The sequence below is a fragment of the Pteronotus mesoamericanus genome, unplaced genomic scaffold, assembly GCF_021234165.1.
Source record: "Pteronotus mesoamericanus isolate MK-2021 breed Mesoamerican mustached bat unplaced genomic scaffold, CSHL_Meso_final contig_101, whole genome shotgun sequence".
NCBI classification, from domain to species: domain Eukaryota; kingdom Metazoa; phylum Chordata; class Mammalia; order Chiroptera; family Mormoopidae; genus Pteronotus; species Pteronotus mesoamericanus.
The window spans coordinates 30,212,342-30,237,874 of NW_026555001.1; the positions used below are offsets into that span (position 1 = coordinate 30,212,342).

Sequence of the window (25,533 nt, forward strand, 5' to 3'; positions counted from 1 at the left end):
GAGGGCGGAGCCGGTAGCCCCTGCGGTTAGCGAGGCGGGAGGGACTCGGGGACCCGGCGGCGTAGGCGGGGTCGTGAGTCACCTGGGAGGCGGGCGCGAGTGGGAGAAGCCCTGGCGTGGGGCGGGCTTAGGTCCGGGCTCTGCGGAGCGATCACCTGAGGGCGGGGGAGGGCGCCTCCGCGAGTCCGGAGCAAAAGGTGGGAGCGAAAGGGCTCCAGAGCCTTACCGGGGGGGCGGGGTCCTGAGGGGGTCGGGCGGACGGCCCCCCTCACCTGGGCCTTGAGGTCGGAACCTGAGGCCGGCGGTCAGGGTCGAGCGGAGTCTGCCGCACGCGGCCGCGGGCTCCTCCCTGACCTGAGACCCCGCTCCGCCCGGGGGCCGCGGTCGGAACCTCAGCGCACAGCCGTCCGCTCGGCGACGGGAACTGTTAGCCAGGACAGTGTCGATTCCGAAAAGGCGGGATGCGCTAGACCCACCTCGGGACGCAGTCGAGCACAGGATTCCGCAACTGCCACTGCGGGTCGAGCTACTGCCGCCCGCTGCTACCTGCTCAGGTGCGCGCCTGGGGGCGGCTCCTGCGCCGGGGGCGGAGCCGGGTGGAGCGCCCTTCCTCTTCCTGGCAGCGCGTCCGCGGCTCGAGCGAGGGGCGCCGGCGCGGGCCGGGCTGGGGGCACAAGTGAGTACGGGCGTCGCGCTGGGCCGTCGCGACCTCCTCCTTCCCCTTCGAAAGGGTTTTGCCGGAAGGGCCAGTGGTGGGGGAGACGACCTTTCCCGGGCGTTCCGCCCTGCGCATCGGTTGACGCCGTTCGACCGCGAACTGTCACAAGTTCGGGGTGACATCGCCCCGGGGCCCGGCACAGAGCACCTTGGATTCGGGCCTAATCCCAGGTGTTCCAATTCACAGAAGAGTTCTTCCTAAACTTTTCATTTTAATGATTGCTATTTGTTATTTCTAAGTATCTAATATGTGAAAAGCCACAGGTCAGTGTCTTTTTCTTTCCAGTTTGCGTGATGGTTTGGTTTGGGCGTGTGCGCGAGTCGTGGGGCCGCAAGACGCGGCGAGGGCCCCGCCCTCACGAACGCGCGGCGGTCTGAGCCCGGAGGGCCGTCCGGGCGGGCGGTGCTTCCTTGTAGGAGCTCGTACGAAACTGCTCCACCGGTTCGCGCCGATAAGGACAGGGGAGTCACCTACTGGAAGGAAACCGTTTCCACTCCATTTCATCCAGTATTTCACGGTCCCCACTGCTGCTGCCACGGTTGGAAAGGAGGACGCGGACGAGACGGACGTGGGGCCCTACTCGCAGGGAGTCCCCTTCGCGGGGCCCACGTGCTGTCCTCGCGGGCTTCCTGCCGGGATGTCGGTCGGGAACCGTCCGCAGGACTTTGGGGTGCGCCGGCCCGAGTGCCTGGTCTGGGGGCGCCTGCGGGGCGACGGGGTCGAGGTTAAAACGATCAGAACAAGTTAGAGCTGCACCGTGTTTATCGTGTTTCAGGAGGGTTTATTAATGTCCTATTTAAACAAAGTTTCTGTAGAATGTGTAAATACTACCCTTGATCTTTTGTGAGACTGAAAACATAACTTTTTTAAAGGTTTTGTTTATTTTTAGAGAGGGGGAAGAGAGGGAGAAAGGGAGAGAAACATCCATGTGTGGTTGCATCTCTTGCGCCCCCTACTGGGGGCCTGGCCTGCAACCCAGGCGTGTGCCCGGGCTGGGAATCGAACCGGAGACCCTTTGGTTAGCAGGCTACCGCTCAATCCCCTGAGCCACACCAGCCAGGGCTGAAAAAAATAATTTGAAATAAGTCTTTGCTTATCAAGATCCATTCAATGCTTTTGCCCCATTTAGGAAATTATTCTCAGGAGATTTCTCACTCTTTAGAAATAAGGCTGAGGTGTGTGTGTTGGGGGGGGTGGTTCCAAAGGAAAGGCAGTCGATGCAGGTCAAAGGGGACGTGTGCTGTGTGCCCGGCTGGCGGGTGGTGGTCACCGAAGGCGCACCACGCCTCGCCTCATTTGCAGCTGCATGGCGATAGGACAGAAGCACACTGAGCTTTTTGTTTTCTTTGGGAGGAGCCCATTTTTCACACCAGCGGACCTCACAGCATGGCACGTGGACTCGTGCTCCCAGCCAGGATCCTGTGGGCTTGGGTTTGGGGAGGTGAAGGTTCCACTGGAAGCTCTGTTTCTCATCACTCCTGACTCCGCCCCCATCTGCACCTGGGAACCGGAAAAGCAGCCCTGGTCACATGAATGTTTGGATTCAAACGGTCAGTTTTGTTTAAAGTTTGAGTCATAAATTTGGATTAGGAAAGTTAATGATCTGACCAGAGAGACCGGTTTTGATTTCTAGCACTGACAACTCTGTCTCTTCACTCAAAGGAGGAGTTAAACCAAGGCCACTGAAAGTTAAGAACTGGTTTCCGAAACAATGGCTATAGTTACCAGACGTGGGTTCATGGATGATGTTCCAGTTACAGGTTTCCTGTCCATGGTTCTCAGCTAGAGGGCACTTTTAAAAGCTGTTTTAAAGATTTCATAGGTGAAGTTTCTTTTGTTTTGGCTAAATTTAATCAATTCATTCTAAATATTTCTTAGTACCTTTTTAGTTCTTTTGATTTGGGTTGGGATTTTATCAATTTAGTGAGATAACCTCTATTTCATATAAATTATAAGGTTTAATAATTTGATTAATACCTAATTGATGGAATTTTGGAAAACTGTTTCTAAGCTTCTAAACTTTTCCTAGAGGTTCCCCCCTCTCATAGCTGAGCCTGTTGAGAAAGACAATGACGCCTATTGATGAAGGAAGTGTGGGGGCCCTGAGCTCCCCTTGCTTCCACTCCAGACCCTGGGGGGAGGTGGGCTGGGAACTCGGCAGCCTCCGCACCACCCCCCACGGCGATTTACTTCATTTGGATTACGATGCCCCTGTTTGCCCCAGAGCCCCAGAGCCCCAGCCCGAGCTTAGCGTCTGTCCTCAGTATGTGACTCATTTCCACACCCTGAGCCCGTTTCAAGCTTTGGAGGTTTCCAAGGTAAAAGTTTTCTCCCCAGTATTTTATAAACTTTTCTTAATGAAAAAAAAAGAGATAACCTTAGTATGAGATTTCGCAAATATTGTAACTGCTTCGTAAAGAAAACTTCGCATCTAAGTTTCTGAGCTTGAGGTTTGGCAGCTCTCTTCCTGCGAGGAGGAAACGCCATTGTTTATAGAGGATTTGCTTTGGAATTCAAGAGCCTTAGGCCTTTTATGATTCTCAGATGCCTCACATGATTTAGAGCTTAAGGGGTCTGTCTCCCTGCCCTGGTCGAGTCAGGCCAGGCCGAGCAGGCTCTGAGCTTTGTGGACGAGGAGGACGGGGGCAAGCCCTGGTTGGGTGCCGAGAATCGGGATTGTGGCTTCGCGCTAAGTTGCGATTGGCTGGCTCTGACAGAAAGCCACTGTCTGTAACTCTGACCAGGCAGTATGATCTTGTCAGAAATTCAGGAGCATCTGTGCTGTTCAGACACATCAGTCGAGCTCTCCCGCGCGCGGTGCGGCCGGACTCGACGGCGCCCTCTCCGTAGCCGGCCCTGCCAGCACCCGGCGGCAGCGACGCAGCGCCGTGCTGGTCGGGCTCCGGCCCGCGGGTCTCCTGGCTGCCCAAGTCCCCAGGGGCTTACGGCCGAGCAGGGCCCTCCCCGCAGTGGGGTGTTTGCAGCAGCAGCAGCTCCCAGCTGTGGGATTTGCTTGTGTGGCGGCTTAATTCTGCTTGGGTGTGGGGATCAAGGCAGAACGTCTTGGGAGGCTGGTAAGATCCGCGCACCATCTGCTGTGCTTCGGTGGCACATGACAGAAACTCTGATCCAAATCGGCATCACAGAAGAGGACGTCTCCGGCCCGCGTGGCGGCCGGTTCCGAGCTGCTGTGGCTCCCGCGGGCCAGCAGAGCCCAGGTTTCCTGTCCATGGCTCTGTCGCGGCTCAGAGCGCGCGTCTGCCTCAGGCTCCGCTCTGGGGTGGCAGCCTGTGGCGAGGGCCCAGGAAAGGGGGCCCCGGGCGGTTCCCACACCAGCCAAAACAGGGCCTTGCTGGTTCAGGGTCAGTAGCAACCCTGGAGAACTGGCTGAAATACTTGGTGGCCCCCTGCGGCTGCCACGTCGCGGGGACCCGGGAGGAATGTTGGGACCCCCTGCGTCACGCGCTCGAGGGGCGGCGTCCAGGAGAGAGGCAGGCTGGCGCTGATGCTGAAACAAAAGACAGATGTTCAGCAGAAGAAACAGGTTTCCCTAGTTGCTAGCTCCGTTCGACAGGAAGTGCCGAGCACCCAGCTCTGCGAGCAGGCACCACGGAGGCGCGAAAATCGGTAAAGTCTCCCGGCCCTTCGGGATTGTAGTTTAGGGGTGGGAGGGGGGGTAATACAAAGGAAGTAGGAAGAAAAGACAGAGGTACAGGTAAGAGTCTCAAATCACAAACCCAAGTGCTAGTAACAGAAAAGTTGTGTTCTGAGCCCCCATCTGCAGTTGAGTTTGGGCCTTGCTTCCTCCCTGGACGCAGTCATGTTTCTGGCGCGGCTGAGAAGAGACTGGGGCTGCTCGTTGCCCACTCGGATTTACTTGTGGTCCTCAGGCACCGCCGACCCCGAGGACGCTGCTAGTCCTTGCTGCGTTCACAAGGTCTGGCTGTGCAGCTCTGGCTCAACACAGCCCTTCCCTGCCAGCCTAGCAGTGGCCGCCTGGGCCTGGCAGCCGGGGGACTTGGCGGGCCGCGCGAGGGCCCGGGGACACTCGGCTGCTGGCACCGTCGCTGGAGGTCCGTGCCGCGAGCGTGTGTTTCGGGATGCTGTCTTCCCCGTGAGCTGGACTTGAGTTTTGCTCGGGCCGTCTGGTCTGGACCTCAGAAGCCGGAAGTGCCCAGCCGCCGGCACGGCCACGTCCCGCAGGGGGACCTGCGCTGAGACGCAGCAGGGAGACACGAGGCGACTGTGCTGTGCACGCGGGTTTTATTGATGCAGATTTAACCCACGTCCACACGGACCTGATCACAGTACTGCTCACTCGGAAACAATCAGTGACAACCTCACACGAGAGGACTGGGGACACAGCTGAGTCCCAGAGCCTCGGTCTGCAGGCCGGGAGGCAGTGCTGTGGGCAGGGGAGCCGGCGTCTCCAGAGCCGGGCAGCGGGGGGACGAAGCCCTCGGTCCGCAGGCCGACGGCAGTGGTGCAGTGGCCGGGGATGGGCTCGGCAAGGGCAGCCCCTTGGCGCATGGGGTCTGCGGTCTCCGTGTGGCTCTGGAGTCCACCCCAATTCTGGGCACCTGATTGAGCCAGGAAATTTCGTGGCTCAGGGCCAAGGGCCCCCAGCGCCCTATCGGCCGGCGCGCCCTCCCTGCAGGCACGTCTGGGGCCCTTATCTTGGGTGTGCCGCCCTGGCAGGCTTTTGGCAGGCGCCTGGTGCGACTTCGGTAGCTTCCCTCTCGAGCAGACGTGCCGAGTGCCACGGCTGCCCAGCAGCCATCGTGGGTGACGTGAGGGAGACCCCCTGTGCTGTGTACCTCATCCCGCCTTGACGGGACCAGCGCGTGTTCCTGGCCCCGCTCTGCATGGCTCGTCGGTTTTGTTTTGCCCTCTGTTCTGGGGAGGGCACCACCAGCCCTGACCTTGCTTCCCACCGACCCCTCCTGGGGCCTGGGAAGTGCCGCCAACCGAGAGGCAGGACCGCCTGCCGTCGGCGAGTTCTCGTGCCAATCCGCCCGACCTCCCGGGTGAACGAGCCTTTTCTAGTTCTCATGGGGGTTCGACCTTTGACTCCCAAAAGCCACACACATACTTTATTTATTTCACAAGCATTTATTGGGCAGCTGCTATGTGCCATTAAGGCACTGCTGGAGATGTTACAGTTAACACGGCAGGCCCGTGCCAACCTCCGCGTGAAGGGCGTGGGGAGCAGGTGCTCCAGTTGGCCCCGCTGTGGAGCGGGCACCCCAGGGGACGCGACCTGCCCCTGGAGGAACTGGGGCAGCAGGCGGGGGAGGAGGCGGGGCACCACGCGTCCTGTGTGGGTGTGTTTAATGTGGGACGCTTGCCTGGTCCTTGGGTTGAGCCGGCGTTACTGTCAGCAGTCTGGAATGCAGGGGAAGGCGAAAGAGAGGGTGAACACAGAAGACGACCAGGCGTAAGTGGCGCCGAGAGCCACCGGCCTGCGGCAGGAGCGCGAGGCAGGAGAGCCCCGGGGAGGACCAGGGGCCTCGACCGAGACGGAGGGCAGGCGGCCACCGCCTCTCCCCTCTGCGGGGCAGCCCAGGTCCGGTCAGCAGCCTTGGAAAACTGTGGCTGCCGCGAGCCCCCTGGCCACGCCCATCAGACAGGGCAGGCTTGTCCCTGCCCTCGGGCACTGCGTGGTTCCGCCCGGCTGCCGCGGGGCGGGGGGGTTCCTGCCCTCGGGCACTGCGTGGTTCCGCCCGGCTGCCGCGTGGCGGGTGGGGGGTCCCGGCAGCAGGTGGCTGTCTTGCCCCGGCCCAGGCCCGGGCTCAGCTATGGGAGGGGCTGCGTCCCAGGCTTCACGCAGAAACAGCATTTGAAATGCGTCCTGAGGAACGTTTCTAGAGGTCAGGGGTTGGCTCTCTTTTTCCTTAAAGGGCTTGACACAACATGTATTGGGCTTAAACATCCACATATTTTGTATTAATGAAAACTGACATGTCACTGAGAACGTTTCTTTGTAATACGAGTCGGCTGGTGAGAAGACTAACCGTCTTTACGGGAGAACATTTCGCTGCCCCAGGTTCAAGGTGTTCCTTGTCATCGGAGGAGGTCACAGATGGCCGGCTGTGGCTGCTGCTCTAGGATGTGATGTTACCTATTTCATCTTTAAAAATGTGTTTTCACACAAAGTATCACTGCTTTAATTTTTCAACCATTAACCATCTAAAAATGGTGCTAACCTCCCAAGCCCTGGCCCCGGCAGTGGCTGGTTTGGCTGCAGGTGGCCCCGCCCGCCGCCCGCTCCCGAGGCGCCTCTGCGCGGGCTCCGGCCGGCCCACGGGTCCCTCCACTGTCACGTCCCTTCACGGCAGGCTCGCCGCAGGGGCCTGGCGGGAGGGACCCCGCCGCCCCGTGTTTTTTAACATACAGCGGTGGGCAAGGGTAGGTTTTCAGTGGTTCATGTGGAAAATAATAGAAGGATAAACTCTGTTTCACACGCTCGCACGTGTAAACCCACTTTTGCGCTCCCTGCACATGTGTGCATGAATCTTATGTTGTAACTTTTGTCACGAAGGTGGTGTTTTTAATGAAATGCTGTAGATTATTCAATAAATTGTGTTATAAATACATTTAGAAGGCATTAGGATCTTACTTCACATCCTAGACCAATATAAGATTGAGGCAGGTCACATATTTCATGTAAAATAAAAGCTCTGGAAGAAAATATAGAATAATAGCTGTATAATTTTTAAACTCAGGCCTTTAGTCACAAGAACATGGGAGATGATTATGACAGGAAGCCCAGAGAGATGCTACCCAATTATGATGGTATAACTAAGATTATACACAAAAAGGGTATGACACCAGAAAAATCAGCCGAGAACATGAACAGAAAATATGCAAAAAACAGGAAAAGTGAAAAAAAGAAAACCCCTAGCATTCAGGTGAGTTCGGCCGCGCCCTGGGCACAGGCCGCGCCGGCCGCAGGGGCAGCGGGGCCCCTCCGTGTGCCCAGTGGCTCTAAACTTCAGGAGCGCCTTCAGAAGGCGATCTGGTGATGGCATAAAAACCTCAGAAATATTCATACACCGAACTCCTACGTTCCTGCCTCAAGGCAGTTACCATCCCACAGCGGCACCTGCAAAAGCCGGCCAGGACGCAGCCGCAGGGAGTGGTCTGGCCGCGCCCGCGCCCACGCCCACGCCCACGCGGAGGCTCTGTCCCGCCAGTGTCTGTCAGTTTACACTCCCTCCTTTATTTCTGCGATGCGCTTGTGCTGTAATTTCTGATCACTTAAAAATATAGAAAAATTGATGTCCTACTTGGACCTTTTACACTATTAATTGGATGACTAATTCCCCGATAATTTCTGGTTCCTTTATGGTTTGATTTCGGGCATTTTAAAATGTCCATAAATTTGGAGTTTATCCTTATGTAACATGAAGCTGTGAATGAATCTTTATTTTTGCTTTTCCCAAAAGGCCACTATTTACTCTCTAACAGAGCTTCATCACATTGATTTGAAGAGCGATGTCTCTCGTTGTCGAATTATCTTATACGGTGTATTTGGCCGGCGTGTGGATTTTCCGCTCTGCAATGCCGGCTCTCCGGCGGGGTCTGCACCTGCAGCGGCTGGGGCTCCAGGATGCGGCCCCCGGCGGAGCCGGCCCCTCGTCATTCTCCCACGTATTTTCCCTACTTTTTCTTGCTTGTTTGTTTTTTCTGTATGCACTTGAGGGTTAATTACTTTAGCTAAAACTTTGTAAGATGGAGAAGATGACTCTGACCTCATTAAGACGGAGAAAGAGCAGCATCAGAAAATTCACGACAAATGGCAAACAGAAGCGAGGATCTGTGACGCACACTGTAGAAAAAGTGTTAATTCCTTTTATATAGAAATTAACGCGGAACAGAGAAATGCCCTGTACACAGACAGGAACGATGAGGAAGGCGCAGAGTTGGAAAGTCCATCCGCACGACTTTCAGGAGAAGGAAGAGCAAGTGCTGAGGACCCGGGGGTGCCCGTCACTGCGAAGCGCCAGGCCCTGGGAGCGACGTGGGCGCGGCCGCCCTGTGGCGGAGCCGACGGGACGACCGAGGGCGTCAGAGGGACAAAGGCTCCGGAGACCTGTGCAGGGACCCCTGAGTCCTCGGCTGGGCAGACGGCGCTGCTGGGGGCAGGGGGCTTTGAAGGCAGGTGGCCGCGAGGGGCACAGCACTGGGCCGACCGGGCCAGGGGGACGGAGCGGGCGACGCCGGGGAGCGGCCCCCCTGCGCTGCACAGCAAGCCCGAGCTCAGGCCGGCTCAGCGCCCGCTGAGCTCACAGCTTCTAGCAACTGCCCACCTAACAAGGCAGGGGTAGAAACAGGGAAATGTATGCCATAGCCAGGAGAAAACTCAGAAACAGACCCAGGAAGAACAGAGGTCATGCGGTTATCAGACAGGGACCCAGTGCCTTGTGCAGGGTGCTCCAGGACTTAAAGGACGTCCTCACCCTAATCACGAAAGTGGGAGGAACGAAAAACCGCCACCGGACTTCCAGAGCCAGAGTCGCAGTCTTTCCAGGGAAACGTTGGCCTGATGGCCTGACCGGCGGGCTCTGCAGTCAGCCTCCCGAGGTCTCTGGACCCACGTGGTTACCATGGAGGGGGCGTGCCAACTCTTGGGGCCTGGCCGCTGTGTTACTAGGGGAGAGGGCTTTGTCCTGGGGATTACATTGCCTCGGGCTTGGGAAGGACCAGGAGCCTTTTCAAAATAAGGAGTCAACTAAGGGAGCTTTCTTGGGGTGGGTCCACCCCTGACCAGCTAACCCCTTGACAGGTCTGTGGGGTCACCCTCCGGGCTCACCTCCCCCTTTGCTGGTTTGTCCCCCCCCGCCCCCCCCCTCGCCGCCCCAGGCCTGTGGGACGCACCTGCGGCTCCCCAGGGAGAGAATGAAGCTGTAACTTCCGGGGAAGGCAGCGGGCTCACGCCCCTGATGACCTCAAGCAGACAGCGCTGTTTAATCTCGTCTCATTCCCTCTGCTTCCGTCCCTCACTAGTGACCGGCTGCCTGCGCTCTCACCCTGTCCTGGGACAGCAGAGGCCCTGCCCCCCTCAGGCTTCGAAGCTGGGGGGGTCCCGTGAGCCTTGGTGGGAGCTTATGGTCCCAAGTGAAGGGACCAAAATCCTGCCCTTCCTCCTGAAGCTGCCCTGTCGGAGAAACTGATTTCAAGCTATTTATCAAGAAACAAGAGACTCAGAAAAAACTTTGGCCCTCCCCCACCCCCTTTCTTGCCCAGGAGACTAGAGGAAGCTTCCAGAAGGAGGCAGCCCTAACCTAACTTGAAGCGTGGACAGCAGGAGGGCTTCCAGCAGTGGCTGTCTGCCGGCCCCGGGCCCCGTCCCGCTGGGCCCCCCGGCGGGCATTTCCCTGTCAGTCCCCGGCCTCGCTGCTGAAACGCAAAACCCCAGCACCCCTGTCTTTCTCCAAAAACATCTTGCATTCCCCACGTTGCCTCTGTGGTTTGGAATTTCGATGGCAGTCTCAGGCCCTTGGGAATTCCCCGTGCGCCTGTGTTCAGCCTGGATTTTCCCCTCTGGATTCACTCTGCTCAGTCGGTTATCGGCCTGGCCTGCGGGGCGGGGGATGGGGGGGCGGAGGGGAGGGAGTCAGAAGGTGGGTGGAGAAGAGCGAGTATGTCCGAGCTGCCAAACGACTGCCAAGGGCGACTGAAGGCTGCCGTGACCTGGCGGGACCCCTCCCTTCCCGGGTCTCCCAGGGTTTTACTAACAAGGAAAATCAGCAAAGTTCAAACAGCACAGTTGACAGAAGTAGCCAACTATATTAAGTTTTATGTTCTTTATTATAGTCAGTTGTAAAATACACCTTTTTAAAATTCTTAATATTTTAATGTATTGAGGTGAGTTAAGAATTACAGGGAGAACGTACGTAAGTGGGAGGTTGGACTGGATTTTAAGATCCTTTAGAATCCCATGATTTTGTAACTTCTGAGTTGTTTAAGGTTTCCCCAACCTCTGAGTGGCTTTAATTTACCAGGAATATAGAGACGAAACAAGTAATAGTTGAGAATTTCCAGTCCTTTTTTTTTTTTTTTGGTCTGGTATGACACCATTTGTTAATGCTTAATTGTGTATGAAAAATGAAATTACAATAAATCTCTAACTTCTACTTCAAATTTTCTCATTAAAATCTTTCTTTTTTCATGTTTTAGTGAATAACCCTATACCTTCCAATTTGAAATCAGAAGCAAAAAAAGCTGCTAAAATCCTAAGAGAATTCACGGAAATAACTTCCAGAAATGGACCTGATAAGATCATTCCCGGTAGGTAAATAGGGTTCGCACTGTTCTTTTCCAAATTTGCTTTGTTTTCTGACAGGTTTTGCCTTCCTGGACTTGGGCTGTCAGTCCCCCGAGAGCAGCCAGCGCCCAGACAGCCCTCGTCCGTGGGGGACCTTCCTGCCGCGTCCCACAGCCGCCCCCCGAGGCGCCCTGCCCCAGCACTGTGCCCCCCCCACCTGTCCTTGCCTTCCCTTCCTGAGGACTTTGCAAGCTCATCTTGCAAACTCATTAGCTAATCTCAGAAATAAATGTTAACCTTCCTGTTTTCTCCTTCTAGCCATGTACAGCTCAGACTGGTTCAGGGGAACATTAATCCGCAATTCTCAACACAGCTGCACCTCAGTGTCCCTGGGCCGTAAAAATCACCACCCCCAAACCCGCTGAGTCAGACCCGCCCCCAAACCCGTGTGGTCGGGGTGCAGATTCCCAACGCCTTTGTCGCGTGCTCCTGACGCAGGCAGGCCTGGGGCGGGGCGCCTGGCCCGAGGGGAGCCTTGGGAGCCGCCGGCTCCTTCTGTTCTGTGGCCCAGGATATGCACCTCGCGCTCGATGCCGCTGGGACCACCCCGGGCTGGGCCGCCGGCCGGACCCCTCTGAGCCGCCGCAGGGCCTGCCGCTGACCTGCAGCCGGGGAGCTGCCTCGCCTTCTCAGGCAGCATTTTCTGAAGTCACGCAGCTGAACGTTAAATGTCTAAAAATTTCAAAATTTGTTATGATGTTAATGACATTAATGATTGTTTTGGTTCAGCCACCTCAAGAAAACAGGGCCCCAGAAACACTTGCTCCCCCAGCGCAGTGGAGCCCCCGGGAAGTGCAGGTGCCGGGGTGCCCTCGGGTGCCAGGGCCCTCGGGGTGCTCTGGGCTGCGGGCGGAATCCGCTCCTTCCCGCGCCCCCGGGGACTCGTGTGCGCACACGGGCGTGAGCGGGCTCCTGCAGGGCTTGAGGTCCAGCCAGAGTCTTTGGGTGGCACTATTCTACAGTGGGAAGCATGTTCATTGTAAAAGACGAGCTTCAGCTCCGTCTGTGTTTGTGAACAGCGGCGCCCACCACCCACGAAAGCCTTGAGTGAGGCCGCAGTGAGAGCTGAGAGGGAAGATTCCGCCATCGCCGTCGCGGTGGGAAAGCGCACCTCCCTGAGCCGGGCACAGGTCTCCACCGCGTCACCACGCATTTCTAACACGTTAAATGCAACACTGAGGTGCCCCTTGGTCGGCTGCCCCTAGGAAGCCAGCTTCACTTACAAACAGTGCCCCTGAGGGGGCGCGCCTTAGAAATTTAGTGTCTTTCCGGTCACACAAAACCTCGTGTGTGTGTTGGAGTGCAGTCTGGTCTGACGTCCTTGACAGAAGATGTAGGTGCAGTGATGCTTAATTATGTTAGAAATAAAATTGGGGCTCTAAAATGGTTTCCAATGTTTAGGGCTTCAGTGTTATTTGAAATGTGTAGTACCGCGTACATAAACCCACAGAACAGTGAGGCGCTGTGTTTAGTGTGTATATATTAATAACCCCCATTTTATGCATGTACGTCCCTGAAATCTGAATAAACCACCATTTTATAAGTTGAATTGTATTTTTAGTGCATTTGAATACTATGACAGATTGCCTTATAATGTTAAAAATGTCTTAAAGTGGCATTTTCTGCTTCCCAGTCTGGATTTTCGTATTAATAAAAGGTGAGCACCGTAGCTTAAGGCCACAGTGCCACACGCTGTGTGTTGGTCGTTTGAAACTTTTTCCTTAATCTCGATTTCTTTGAAAATACTTAGTATTTAAATTATTAATTATATCCCAAATTAATTGAGGCCCCCAAGTTGTCTGTCCTACTAGGGAAATCAGTAAAACCTCCCCAAGATGCCGCTCCCTTATACTGGCAGTTGTGGGATTTGGGGTGCTTGGGGCGCCGCATTTGCAAAGACGCGGGAAAGTCGAGGCGGTCGCACGGCCCAGGGCCTGTGACCCCGGAATCGGCGCAGCGCGCACCTGCAAGACCTGCTGACCCGGCCTTGTCTCCGACCTCGCAGCCCACGTGATCGCCAAAGCCAAGGGCCTCGCCATCCTGTCGGTGATAAAGGCCGGCTTCCTGGTGACCGCGCGCGGCGGCAGCGGCATCGTGCTGGCGCGCCTTCCCGACGGAAGTAAGTGGCCTTCCCTCCCCCGGGGGGCGGGGGGGGGCAGGGTCCACGCCCCTCGGGGAGCCCCGCACGCTTCCCACACCCCGAACCGTCGCCGGGGCCCCGCCGCCCCGGCCCGAAACGGCGGACGCGCGCAGGCCTGGCCCTGCCGGGTGCGTCTGTGCGCCCCTTTCACGGCCGAGGTTAAACGCGGCCGAGTCTGCTTCTGCCGTTACGTGGCCGTTCTTACCCCCGACGCGGCGGCGGGCCGGTGGGGAAACGCGAGCCGCCTGTGCGCCCTCCCACGCTCCTGCGGGGGTCGCTTCGGCGAGCACCCCGAGCGGAGTCACGCAGGGATGGATCTCATGGGGCTCCGCTTTCCACGGCGAAATCAAAGTACATGTATGGCCTCGAATCCCGAGAACCCGCGGGCACAGCAACGTTCGCGGCTGCGACGCGGGGCCGCACTTGAGCGCTGCCCGGTCAGTCGCGAAAGTGGCCGGTGTTTGCGTCAAGAGCAACAGCGAGGTTACCCAGCCTGTGGGACGCTTGCCGGCAATGGCACGTCCAGGTGTCTCTGGAGCACGGCCTTTGGCCTCAGGGCTGGGCCCGTGCCTCCTGCCAGGGGTCCCCTCGGGAGGGATGGCGTCCCCGAAGCCTGGGCTCTGCTCTCAGGGCTTGGTTCTCGGCTGAGAAACCAAACGAAGGGCGGTCCTCTCTTCGAGCACCGCCCACGCGGTGCGGGCCGACTGCCCGGGGTAGGCGCAGGCCAGAGGGAGTCCCGGGCGGCCGGCGCCAGTGAGGACGCCTCGCCGGGGGTGTCCCCTCGGCCAGGACAGGCCGCCTGAACAGGTGCAGGAGCCACCAGCCTCTGGGGCTTCCTCCCGGGCCCAGCCTTCCTCCCGGGGCAAATACCTGCATTTCTCACCCAACAGCCGCTACTTTGGGTCACTTAAAAGCTGCCCACATGAGGTGCAGAAAAGTCCCAGCTCTCTGCTGGGTGGGGGACAGGAACAGTCCCCAGCACAGGAAATGGGAAATAACTTGGGTGTTATAGACACTGATTTCTGGAGCCAAACTCCTCTGACCCCAGACGGGTTAGTCCTGGACGCACCCAAACAGTGTTTTGTATCCGGAACGCACGGCCAGGACCCTCGGGTGAGAGGCCAACAGGCACTGATGAAGTCGCTGCAGCTGGACAGGCCCCTCCTCCCCCCGTGAAGTTACTGGTTTTCTAGGCTTGTTTAGCCTGTTTCCAGATCAGAAAACACAAGCCTGTGGTAGTGCCCGATGTTCCACCCCGTGGCAAACGGAACACACCTAGTTTCCAACTGTCAGGAAATTTATCTTCCTAGGAAGGTCTTCATCTCGACTTTGCAGCCTGTTTCTTGTGGGTGTCAGAGCTGTGTCGCCCTCAGAAACACAAAACAGAAACAAGGGGTGTCGTGTTACCCTTCCAAGCCTCTGCTCTCACATCCGTAATAAAATTCTAACCAAAGACTAGAATTACTGCTCCGGCGTTTGGCATAACAATGTAAAGTGTTGATGGTTGAAGTTATCAAATGCTATCTCTATTTAGCTGGTGAGAATTCAATATTTGGTGTTAGGCACCTTTATTGAGAAAGCGTAGACAACATGGATTTGTGAGTCTAAGAGACTCATACTGAGTATCGAATACCTTTCAAATTCTTTAATTTAAAAAGTATATATAAAGAACATTTAAAAGCATAGAGGAAAATGTCACATTTTTATTATTTTAAAAGGAAGCACTATTCGGTCCCAGTTTAGCCTTTTCCCTCCGACACCTGCGTGGTGGACCCCACGGAGAGTAACGTGCGTTTGCTTCCCCTAGAATGGTCCGCACCTTCCGCCATCGGGATCGCGGGGCTCGGCGGAGGATTTGAAGTGGGAGTCGAGGTCAGTGGCTGCCATCACACACGTGCTCGTGTTTTCTCTGAAAGCAACCGAAACCGAACACGTGAAAGGGAGAGGCTTCCCCTGCTCTCGTTCACCGCCCGTGGTGATGGCTCCCTTTGTTCTCTCGGGGGCTTGCTGCCCGACGCCATCGAACGCCACCGCTCTTTCCTTTTCTTTCGTTAGAGGAGAATTTTTTCATTCATTGGGCTTCCATCGTTAGCCCATCTGTGGAGCAGACGTGGCTCAACTCGGGCACATTTTCGGCCGTCGGCGGCTCGTCTCTCCCCACCGTGGGCTGGGTTACTGAGGGGGCGCACGTGGCCGAACGGCGCATCGGCATTTCTGGCAAAATCCAGCTTTGTTACATCTGATACTCAAATTCCTTCAAATCCCACGGGACGGGCTAGAGACCGCCCTCGAGCGCGCACCCGGCAGGCTCCGAGGCGGCTGGGTTCAAACGCAGGTCTCCGGCGCTGCCCCCCCGCCCCCGCCTCGCCCTGCCGCTCGCTCCATGGGTGGCATCACTTTTCGGTGCTCACCTTGGGTGCCGCCACGGCCGGCCTGCGTCTGGGAAACAAACGCTTTCCCCGCGCCAACGTGCCTCGAGCATCCTCATTCTCAGTGCTTGTCGCTTTTCCTTAGAGACTGAAGTCGGGGGCAGGCACTCAGTGTGTCTCCCTGGTGTCCTGAGCCTCCGTGACGCAGGGCACTGTGCAGCTGACAGGTCCCAGGCCCGTGGCTGTGCTGGGGATGCCAGCGTGGACGGGGCCCTGGGAGCTGGAGCCCCCTGGGTCTGTGACCCGCGGGCCCCTGCTCCTGTCCTGCGCTCTTTGGCTTGGCTTTGGGGAGTGTTGAGTTGCAGGGAGTGCTTTTGGGGTTTTCCACCCACCCCTGTTTGATCTGTCCCGGTTCTAGGACAGTTTGCTTAACCCACTAACCCTCTCGCCCACCAGGGTGCACGGTTGTGGAGGGGCCGAACGCGGGCAATGCAGGAAACCCGCCGAGCGACAGCAAAGCTCAGAGGGGTTTGCCGTTCGCTCTTACCTGCGGGAACACTAGTTCCTTACAGCCTCACACCAAAACAAAACAGGACTCTTTCATGTTCTTTCTCTGTCTACACTGACGTGCTCGCCACAGCGTATGCAGTATATTTGAGTTTTAATCTGCATAGATTTGAAATAACATTTAAACATAATTTTTAAATAAATGGGTTTCTGCATTTTAGATATCGGACCTGGTTATAATTCTGAATTACGGCAGAGCAGTAGAAGCTTTTGCAAAAGGCGGTAACCTGACCCTTGGAGGGAACTTCACTGTGGCCGTCGGGCCCTTGGGAAGGTGAGTTCTGTGACATACATTCGATCGGCTGTGAAATAGACAAGCTATTAAAACTATATAGTGCTTTAAAAAAACTATGCATTGCCGTGGGTTAAGAAGAAACGAGTTCAAATTAAACAACGTAATGGTTTCTATACTCACAGGAGGTTTGAGGTTGCTTACCAATAAGAAATTTACAAAGTATAGCCAGTGTTACAAAGTGAGAAAATTCACACACACAGCAAGAAACTAAATATTTCTGAAACGCAAGCCATGTGTCTACTGGAATTGCACACAATTCACATTAAGCTTTGAAGGAGCCCAAGCGAGTCAAGTTGAATTGACTGGGCAAGGGCAGCATTTATCAGGAGGGACAGGGCTTATTTTCAAACTGAATTATGAAAAATCGGAGTGGAAGGCCTTTACTGGAGTGTCGTCTAAAACACCATGGGTTTTCCTTCTCTGTTAATGAAGTACTGCGTGCGTTCACTGAGCAATTTAGAAATATTTTAAACCCAGACTGTTCATAGAAGTTGCACGGTAAAACCACCTAAAAAGATTTCTAAGTTCCCTGGAAGTACCTGGTGTGAAGGGAACCCACCGCCTGGTACCCTGCAGACGCAGTTCCCCGTTTCGGGAAAGGACAGAGGGAGAGATGCAAGCCCTCTGTGCGTCCCCCACAACGCAGCCCGAGGGCGCACGGTCCCCAGGCCCGCCTCACATCCGCTGGGAGAGGCGGGAAGCGGAAGGTGGAGACTGTCGAAGGGAGTGCGGACGCGTCGGCCTTTTGGGTCAGAAGGCCAGCGCCCTCCAACAGCTGTCGTTAGGAGCAGAGCCTCTCACGGCCAGACCTTCTGTTTTGCAGGAATTTAGAAGGAAACGTCGCCTTACGAAGCTCTGCCGCTGTCTTTACATACTGCAAATCCAGAGGGCTCTTCGCTGGCATAAGTTTAGAGGGCAGCTACTTGATCGAAAGGAAAGAAACTAATCGAAAGTAAGTGCAAGCCAAATAAATTTCACTGATTTAAAGAAAGTGTTATGAGGAAATAATACTTCCTAACTTCATATGGTAGTTCTCACGAGTTTACAGGGTACCTTTGTATATTCTTTTCTTAAATCAACATGTGGCTCTGGGTGTATATTTATTCATTTACAAATTCAATGTGACTCTGTATGTACCTATAGAAAGTTTAGAAAGCACAAAAAGTTAAATGGAGTGGGAAACATTTTACCCCTTTAAGATTATTCACATTCTGCATTGTTGCTTTCCAGCATCTTCTAAGCACAGTTACCTTTTGTGTTGCCATACATGATTGTATCGTAAGATTCCACCCTAAATCCTGTCTCCCTACTTAACGTTATAAAAATCAAAAGTGTAAGTCAACTGCTACATAGTGTTCCGTTAATGGGATGTGTCACGTTACACGTGCCAGTCACAGCTCGGGGGTCCGAGTGCTTGCTCCCCATCCTGAGAGGCTTCCTGTCATTACACTCTCTCTTCCATAAACTAGAGACCACTTTTGACTTAAAAAAAACAAAAAACAAAAAAACCCCCCAGATTTGGACATATCAGGCCAAGAGGAGCTTCCACTTTAAACTGGCATGTGGCCGATTTCCCCAAAGCGGCCCCTTCGCGTTTCCTGGAAGACGTGTCTGTTGCCCAGAACAAGGTCCACCACTGCGAAGGAGGCCCTCCAGCCGGCAGCCGCGCTCGCCCCGAACAGAGGAAAGCCCGCAGCACCCACCGTGCCCGTCCAGGCAGGGAGGCAGGAGCCCACGGGGACCCGGCACGGAAACTGGGAGGTCCCAGGCAGTGGGAAGCACAGGTGTGCGGAGCCAGCTCCTCGTCGTCGAAAGTCAGGGAGGCGCCTTTGCTTCTGGTTTTATAAGTCTGAGAAACACCAGTTAGGGATGTTTTTAGGAAGTTCTGATTTTAGCCTTTGGAAGACTTTCCAAACTAAAATAAATATACTTAATATACCTAATCAATTGCAGGGCTTCCAAACATGCAAGGCAAATCTTACAGGATTTCAAAGCAAATACACATTTAAAGAAATTACAGAGTTGTACGTGGTGGCATAAAGCCTAAGGTTAAGGTTATTAAGAAAGTTAAAAAATAAAACTTATAAAAATGTATGTGCTTGTAGGTGGATTTGCAAAGTGTAGACATATATGTACAGTGGAACCTCAGTTCTGAAACTTAATTTGTTCCGGAAAACTGCTCGGGAAGCAATTCGAAAACCAAATCTCCTTGTTTGTCACCCGAGATGCGTGGCTGATCGTAAGGGATCAGCCCAAAAAGCTGGCCGGGGAGAGAATCGTGACCCAAAGTTTTGTTAGAAAACAGAGACTTTTTTCCGTGAACAACTTGGTCGAGAACCAAATTGTTCGAGAAGCAAGTCGTTCCAGAACTGAGGTTTGACTGCATATGTGTGATTGTACGTGCAGGCATTTGTGTGTATACGTGGTGTGCTCTTGATTTTTTGTGTGTATCAGACTGTTAATGACGGTTGCCTCTAGAGATGAGCTTGGAGGGTGAATTTCGGGGTTGAACCTGGGTTATGGCTTGTAGTTAGTGTTTGAAAAGTAGTTTACGAATAAATACACACACAGGGTTTAACTCCAGGAAAGTTCTATGTCTATGAAAGAGAGGTGCTCAGTTTGATTTTTCTGCTTAGATTTTACTGTCAAGATATTCGGGCGTACGACATCTTGTTCGGAGACACCCCGCGGCCTGCCCAAGCGCAGGAGCTGTACGAGGTCCTCGACTCCTTCACGGAGAAGTACGAGAACGAGGGGCAGCGGCTCAACGCGAGGAGAGCGGCGCGGGAGCAGCGGCGGCCTTCGGTGGGCGGCGGTCCTCTCCGCGCGGCGCCGGGGCGCCCCGGCTGTGGCTGGCTGGCCGGCCGGCCCTGAGCACGGCCTCCTCACGCCTGCAGCCCCCCGCGACCTCGGGCGCGTCACGGTCCCGTGAAAATGCCCCAGGCTTGACCGGCGTGGGCACAGGTTCCCGGGAGAACCGCAGTCTGCTTCCCGCGACCGCCTTCTCCCGGGTGCAGCCGTGGGGCGGCCCGGAGCCGCGGGTCCGAGGCCTGCCGTGCTGGGTCCGCTAGAGCCGCAGCTCGCGCCCAGTCGCTCGGTCCTGTCACTCGGAGCGAACACCGGCGCGCGGAGGCGGACTGTCGCTGCCTCTGCAGCCACGGGGTCACCGCCCCTGCGGGCGTTGTCCGAGGCGCGGGCGGGGGCTCCTGCGGGCAGGCGGCAGCCACGCAGCGCCACTCCACTCCGCGTGGCCCGGGCGGGGCCTGTGAGCGCGAGGAGCTTCACGCGCAGGTGCTGGGATGGAATCCGCCCGGCGCAGTCGTTAGGGAAAAATAGCCTGTGTGCTATTTCCTAAGTCAAAAGAGGGTTTTAAGTAAGTTGTGCGCATTTTTTGTTCTCCCAGGCTCAGGATCTGCCTCCCAAACCGTCCTCGCGACCGCAGCCGTGCGCTGAAGGCCAGCTCACCTTCGGCTCCCAGAGTAAATATTTTTCTTGTAATTCTAATACAGTTATAATTAAACAGTTATTAACTATTATTGTTAAGAAATGGAGCTACATTGTTAAGCTTTGCTGTCAACTGAAAGAACGTGTGGGCGCTAGAGAAAAACAAGGGCTCAGCTCTTCACCGCTGAGACGTTCTCGCCGCTGCTTGTTGGGGCTTCGGGTGCGTTAGATGCTTCTCCAGCTGACAGAGAGGTTTGGCTTTTAAGGTTCTCTCATTAGAAAGTTCTTCCAAAGTTTGTTATCCTACCGATTTAAAATGGGAACAAAACAACCCTGTTTTCCTCATGCCCGCGTGGATGTGTCACACACCCTTGGGAGCGCAGGGTTTCCTGACCCGGTGTTTAATCAGCCTGACTGTGCACAGCACCGTGTTCTGGCCTTCACTCCTCTTTGCATGACGCGTGTCTGTGACGGTCACTGTCCGTGTGCGGAGGGCGCCCGGGGAGGGCCGTTCATTCCAGCAGCGAGCTCGCCGTTGATGCCCAGCTCAGGAGGCGCGGGCCGCGGGCGGGGACGGAGCCAAGGGCCCCGGAAGGGAGTCTGGTGTCGGGGGAGAGCCGGGCGTGGACCTGCCTCGGGGGGAGGCCTCTCCTGCGTCCCCGGCTCTGCGCCCTCCCGGCTCCCGGGTCCCGACCCCTAGGCCGCTGGCCGTGCCCTGCGCGCACCTGAGCCCCCGCCCAGGAGAGAACGCAGGCCGCCGCGGGGTGGGCGCCGGTGGCTCCAGGGCAGCGACCCCGGCTGTGCTTCCCCGAGCCGCTCCGGCCCGGCCCTCTCGGCCTTCCACGCGGCCCCGATAGTTCCCTCTTTTTCACTTGAATAAGAAAAACGAAGCCCATCATCCTGAAGCACACTGTGCTGCCTTGTCACCCAAAACGTGAGGGCGGGGACCCAGTGTGAAGTGTGGGCGTCGCTGTGGGTGGGGAACGGCTCTGATGGGTAGCAAATGCTTTTGTTAATCAGGTGATTTCCATTGTATGTTGTCATCATTATACATTATTTTAAACATGACACAGCTATCACCAAAACAAGCTGTAACAGTAATATTATATTATTTTTTAAGTAATACTTGATTGTTGTTGTTTTGATAATGCGTAACTGTGATTCTTTAACTCTTATCTCCAAAGGAACACAAAATCTGTCACACTGCTCTAGAATATCTTCTGGCTCTACCTAATGTTTATAAGAACCAGCTTTCTTAGCACCTAAATCTTTACAGAAAGAATATGATGTTTAACCTGTGTCCTTGAAGAAAAAGGAAAGTCATTCCATGAACATCAACTAATTTTAAAAGTCTCATTTATATATTGAGATGCACTTCAAATAAGTTTTACTTTTATGTTTAGTAAGTTAACATTTATAGTACATTTAAGATTTTGATTGATTGTGTACAAATAACAATTACAACTTTATGAGAAATTATTTCATGGAAACTTGCATTTACTTAAAATGAAATTTAAAAAATAAGTGTATGTACACATCTTTGTTGTGGAAACTGTTACATAAAAAATATAATATTCGGAGCATTTGAGATCTTGCTCCTGGCATATGTCGTCATTTTGGCTCAAATAAAATCTTAGAAAATATAACATTAACATATTAATATAAAATCTTTGGAACAGATGGAATGGAAACATAGTTTGAAGGTTAAAAATGAATATTACATACTTTCTGACTATTGAAAAAAAAAGCTTGTTGCTTTTCTTTAATGATTGAGGGCGGGTTTCAGATCTCTAAGATATTTAGTGTCTTTTATCCAAAAAAGAGATATGGTTATTTCATTTAAATAATTGATAATGACATATGCTAAAAAGTACACCCTGTACAACTTCTGAGTTGTGTGAAACATTTTTAGGTGTTGATTAAGAAACACACAAATGGATACTTGCTGTTTAAAATTTATTTTAGGAGCTAAGCAAGCCAGGATGCTCGAAAATCGCCGGCGGGGGTGGCGGAGCCGCAAGCTCTTCGCCCTCAGGGCTGGGCTCACCGTGGGGAGGCGCGTCCGTCTGGCCGGCCCTCGGCCATCGGCCCTTGGCCCTCGCTGCGGGCCCGCAGGCGTGTGCGCCGTCCGCCTTGCATTCAGCCATTTTCTGGATTTTTTCAGGCCTTCCTTCTTGGTAAAACCAGATAAAATAATGAAATTCCTGTCACTTCTAGTACTTTAAAGTACTTGCTCAGGGGGTCGGTGTCCTCGGGCGCCGTATCTACTGTAAACGAATAAAAGCCCTGAAAGTTCCCTGATTTTCTCTCTTCCAGGCAACAGACGCGAATATAAGCTCTACCCTGAACTTCCCGGCCATCACGAGAGAGTCGGTAGGTAAACACCTCTGTTCCCGTCTCACCAGCACAGGCCGTGCCGGGCCGGCCCTGGGGTGCCCCCGGGACTTGCGGGGTGCCTGCGGTGCCGCCGGGCCACCACGGGACTGAGAAGTGCTTCCTCTGGGAAGCAGTGCCACGCCTTTCTCCTCGTCCTCGCTGAACCGCAGGCGTCGAGGGCGGCGCGGAGGCCGGAGCGGACAGGCGGCGCGGGGGGCCCTGAGCCCGGGGCCAGCGTGCGGGGCCGCGGCCTGTCCGGTCAGCGGCAGCGTTGGGACAGCCGGTCTGCGGGACGCGGCTCTGGCCGCCGTGAGTGCGGCTGCATTGTGCTGATTTTCTCTGGGTTTCGGCCCCATGAATATTTTTAACATTGTTAAGGAAATTTTTATTTTTCAAGTTCAGGTATTTTTGCTGCTCTGGGCAACAACCTCATAAAACTTATTAGGACTTCCTACAATAAAGACATTGAAGGACTTCCTCCAATCAGCCTTGCTTTAATACTCTTTAGAAAATGTTCTTTCAAAGAGACCGTGAGCTAGAGACGTGAGTGGGACACAGATGGAGGGCGAAGGCTGAATGTTGCTCAACAGCCTGTTCGCTCCCCACACGGCCGCAGCCACGGGCCGCAGAACCGCACGCTCGGGATCAAACTGGCGGAGAGTCGTGTGTCATGTACATGGAACGTCAAGGCGACGACATGCCCATTTTTTAAATCAATACAAATATCTCAAAAATGTCTCTTAAGCAGAGTCCCCTGACCAGGAGCCACCTCCTCCTGCCGGGCCCCGGCTTCCGACCCTTTGCCCGGGGGTCCCTGCCCAAGGGGCCCGAGGTCCAGCGTAGAGCCGTCCCCGGCCCCGCTCAGGGTCTGGTGCCGGGCGGGGAGGCCGCGGCCTCAATCTCGCTGACAAAGCTCTGCAGGATCGAAAAGAGTGTGCTTTGCTCTTGGCGATTCACCAAAACACTGAGCTTGTCCCTTGGGGGAGAAAGAGGGTGACGTTCAGTGTCTATACCGAGGTGGCACATCTGGAGGCTTCAGCAGTAAAGACTGCTGGGGTTAGACCTAGGCTGGGGTGTCCTGAGTTTAAGGGGCTCTCCAGCCTGACAAGGTCAAAGATGAGCTGAATTGCTGGGGAGGGGGGCGGGGCGGGGGCGGGGGTGGGAGCAGGCGCTCAGCAGGGACACGGAGCGGGAGGGGCCGTGGGGTGACGGGGGCTGGAGCTCCGCTCGGGTTCTCTATGGGCTGTACCCCGGTGCCTAACACCGTTAAGAAACACCTCTGAGGGCACAGGGCGCGCCCGCCGAATGGCAGCAGACGGCCTGACAGGCTCCCGCCCGCGGCTTTGTGAGCTGTTCCCGGGCAGCAGGCGTTCCGCTGTACAAACCGCAGGGGCTGGGGTGATAGAAGTGGGGGTTTATTTTAGTCCTTTCTCCAAAGATAAGGGATTTTGAAGAAAAGTAAGAGGGACAATTTAAAGCGTTTTTTTAAAAAATGCAAGTTACTTTACATTGCTGTGATTTGTAAAAAGCAGTATTGAAACCAGTTAAACCCCTACCCAGACTCAGCGCGTCTGTACTTAGTGCACTTAAGGAGCACCCAACAGCATGATTCATGTGCAGTCTCGTGGAGCAAGAAAGCAAACACAGAAGGTGTCTGCTTATATTTCTACGATGCTGTACAGTTTATCCTATTTAATGCCTTGTACTCATGTTAACTACTCCATCCTCAAAGTATTTTTCCTGATATAATACGTTAAATTCTATGCATTGTGCTGAAGTTTTTGTGAAACTTACAGATGTGCTTCTTGATGTCATCATTTCAATATCGTCGCTGCCGAAAGCGCCGATTAGGCCCAGAAGTGGGAGCCGCCGCCCCGCACGGGGCGGGGGAGGTGCTGGTGGAACAGCACTAGGCTCTTGGCTGCTGGGGAAGGCCCCGCACTCGTGGCCGCAGAGCCACACAGGCGTGGGTGCCAGCCCCTCCGTGGCAGCTGGCGGCTATGGAGCCACCATGACTCCGTGTTAAAACAAGAAAAAGGCAAATAATATTGTCATTTAGGTTATTCGCAAGTTAAACAGTAATAACCACAAGTATTTGCTAAATACATTGCTGAGTGTACAGTAACATGCAGTTCGACTTGTGTGGGTTTAGTAGATGTATTACCAAACATTTGCTCTTTGCCAAGAAGAAAAGCATACATTTAATAATGTGATGAAGGTCACGCAGACCTCCCGGCCTCCCGGGCACCAGACCCCCCTCAAGTGGTCCTTCATACCTCGCCTCACAGGCTCCCCTTTTTCCGCTAAAAGTGCGAATAACGTAAACATTTCTTCTTCTTTTAGGTGGTTCAAGTCAGCCTGTAGAAGTGACAGCACTGTATTCTTTTGAAGGACAGCAGCCGGGAGACTTGAGTTTTCAAGTGGGAGACAGAATCACAGTCACCTCGAAAACAGATTCGCATTTTGACTGGTGGGAGGGGAAGCTTCGCGGTCAGACGGGCATTTTTCCAGCCAACTATGTGACCATGAATTGAAGCTCATGTTACTTCTCCTTTGAGAATTACAGAAAAGTATTTCCACACTGACAGCGAAGCAATATTTAGTGCAAGTTTAAAAATTCGGCAAGAATAAGAAACAAAGGGCATCCAAATTGGAAAGGATGAACATGTATCCTTTATGTAAAGGAGTTTGTTCTTTCATCTCTAAATAAATGATTAACTCACGTATCTTTAAATGCTTTGTACTAATTTTATCACATATGCTCTTTAATAGTTAAGATCCTCAATTTATATGGTCAGTTCTTTTGTGTTTTTCAAACGTCACTAAACATTGATTTGGTGAAATATATATAGGTGACTTTATTTTAATTTAAGAATCTCGAGGGCAGAAACATGAATACTGGTATGTTTGTTTCAATTTCCAAACAAGAAAAAAAGAAATCAGCTTACAGAGGTAGTAGAAGTAATTAGAGTTGTAGGTATTAACCAGAATACAAATCCTTAAAAATTATCTTTATACTTTTAAAAATTGTGTATAGACATTTATGGTAGAAATGTCCTATTACAAAGAAATTCAACCACTATGCATTAAAAAAGATATTATCTATAAGTTTTTTCTTTATAAGGTTATATTTGTTCATTTCAAGCACTAGGATCAACTTATGTTGACATGGTTTATTTGTCCCTAAATAAATGCTTTTTAAATGGTAATTAATGTCTTGGTTTTGTTTTCCTTATTTTTTGTAAAGTAAGCCTAAGTCCTGTGGTGGTTCTGCAGGTTAAAACCCACCTCCAC

The 25,533-nt window shown here is 53.9% G+C and overlaps 1 protein-coding gene across 1 annotated transcript; it reads left to right on the plus strand.

Annotated features, from left to right (window-relative positions):
* Window positions 1-604: 604 nt before the first annotated feature.
* SH3YL1 (SH3 and SYLF domain containing 1) lies at window positions 605-25,316 on the plus strand. The gene is made up of 10 exons (XM_054566739.1): window positions 605-676; window positions 10,901-11,011; window positions 13,054-13,167; window positions 14,996-15,060; window positions 16,286-16,398; window positions 17,243-17,371; window positions 19,056-19,224; window positions 19,823-19,898; window positions 22,180-22,236; window positions 24,583-25,316. Coding segments are annotated over exons 1-10 (1,026 nt in total). The 5' UTR covers window positions 605-675; the 3' UTR covers window positions 24,774-25,316.
* The last annotated feature ends 217 nt before the right edge of the window (window positions 25,317-25,533 follow it).

Bases quoted from the DNA above. Each gene is read 5' to 3' on its own strand.
- SH3YL1 (XM_054566739.1), top strand. The intron at 17,372-19,055 runs GTAAGTGCAAGC...TTTTCTGCTTAG, and splicing joins AGGAAAGAAACTAATCGAAA to ATTTTACTGTCAAGATATTC. The intron at 22,237-24,582 runs GTAGGTAAACAC...TTCTTCTTTTAG, and splicing joins CGGCCATCACGAGAGAGTCG to GTGGTTCAAGTCAGCCTGTA.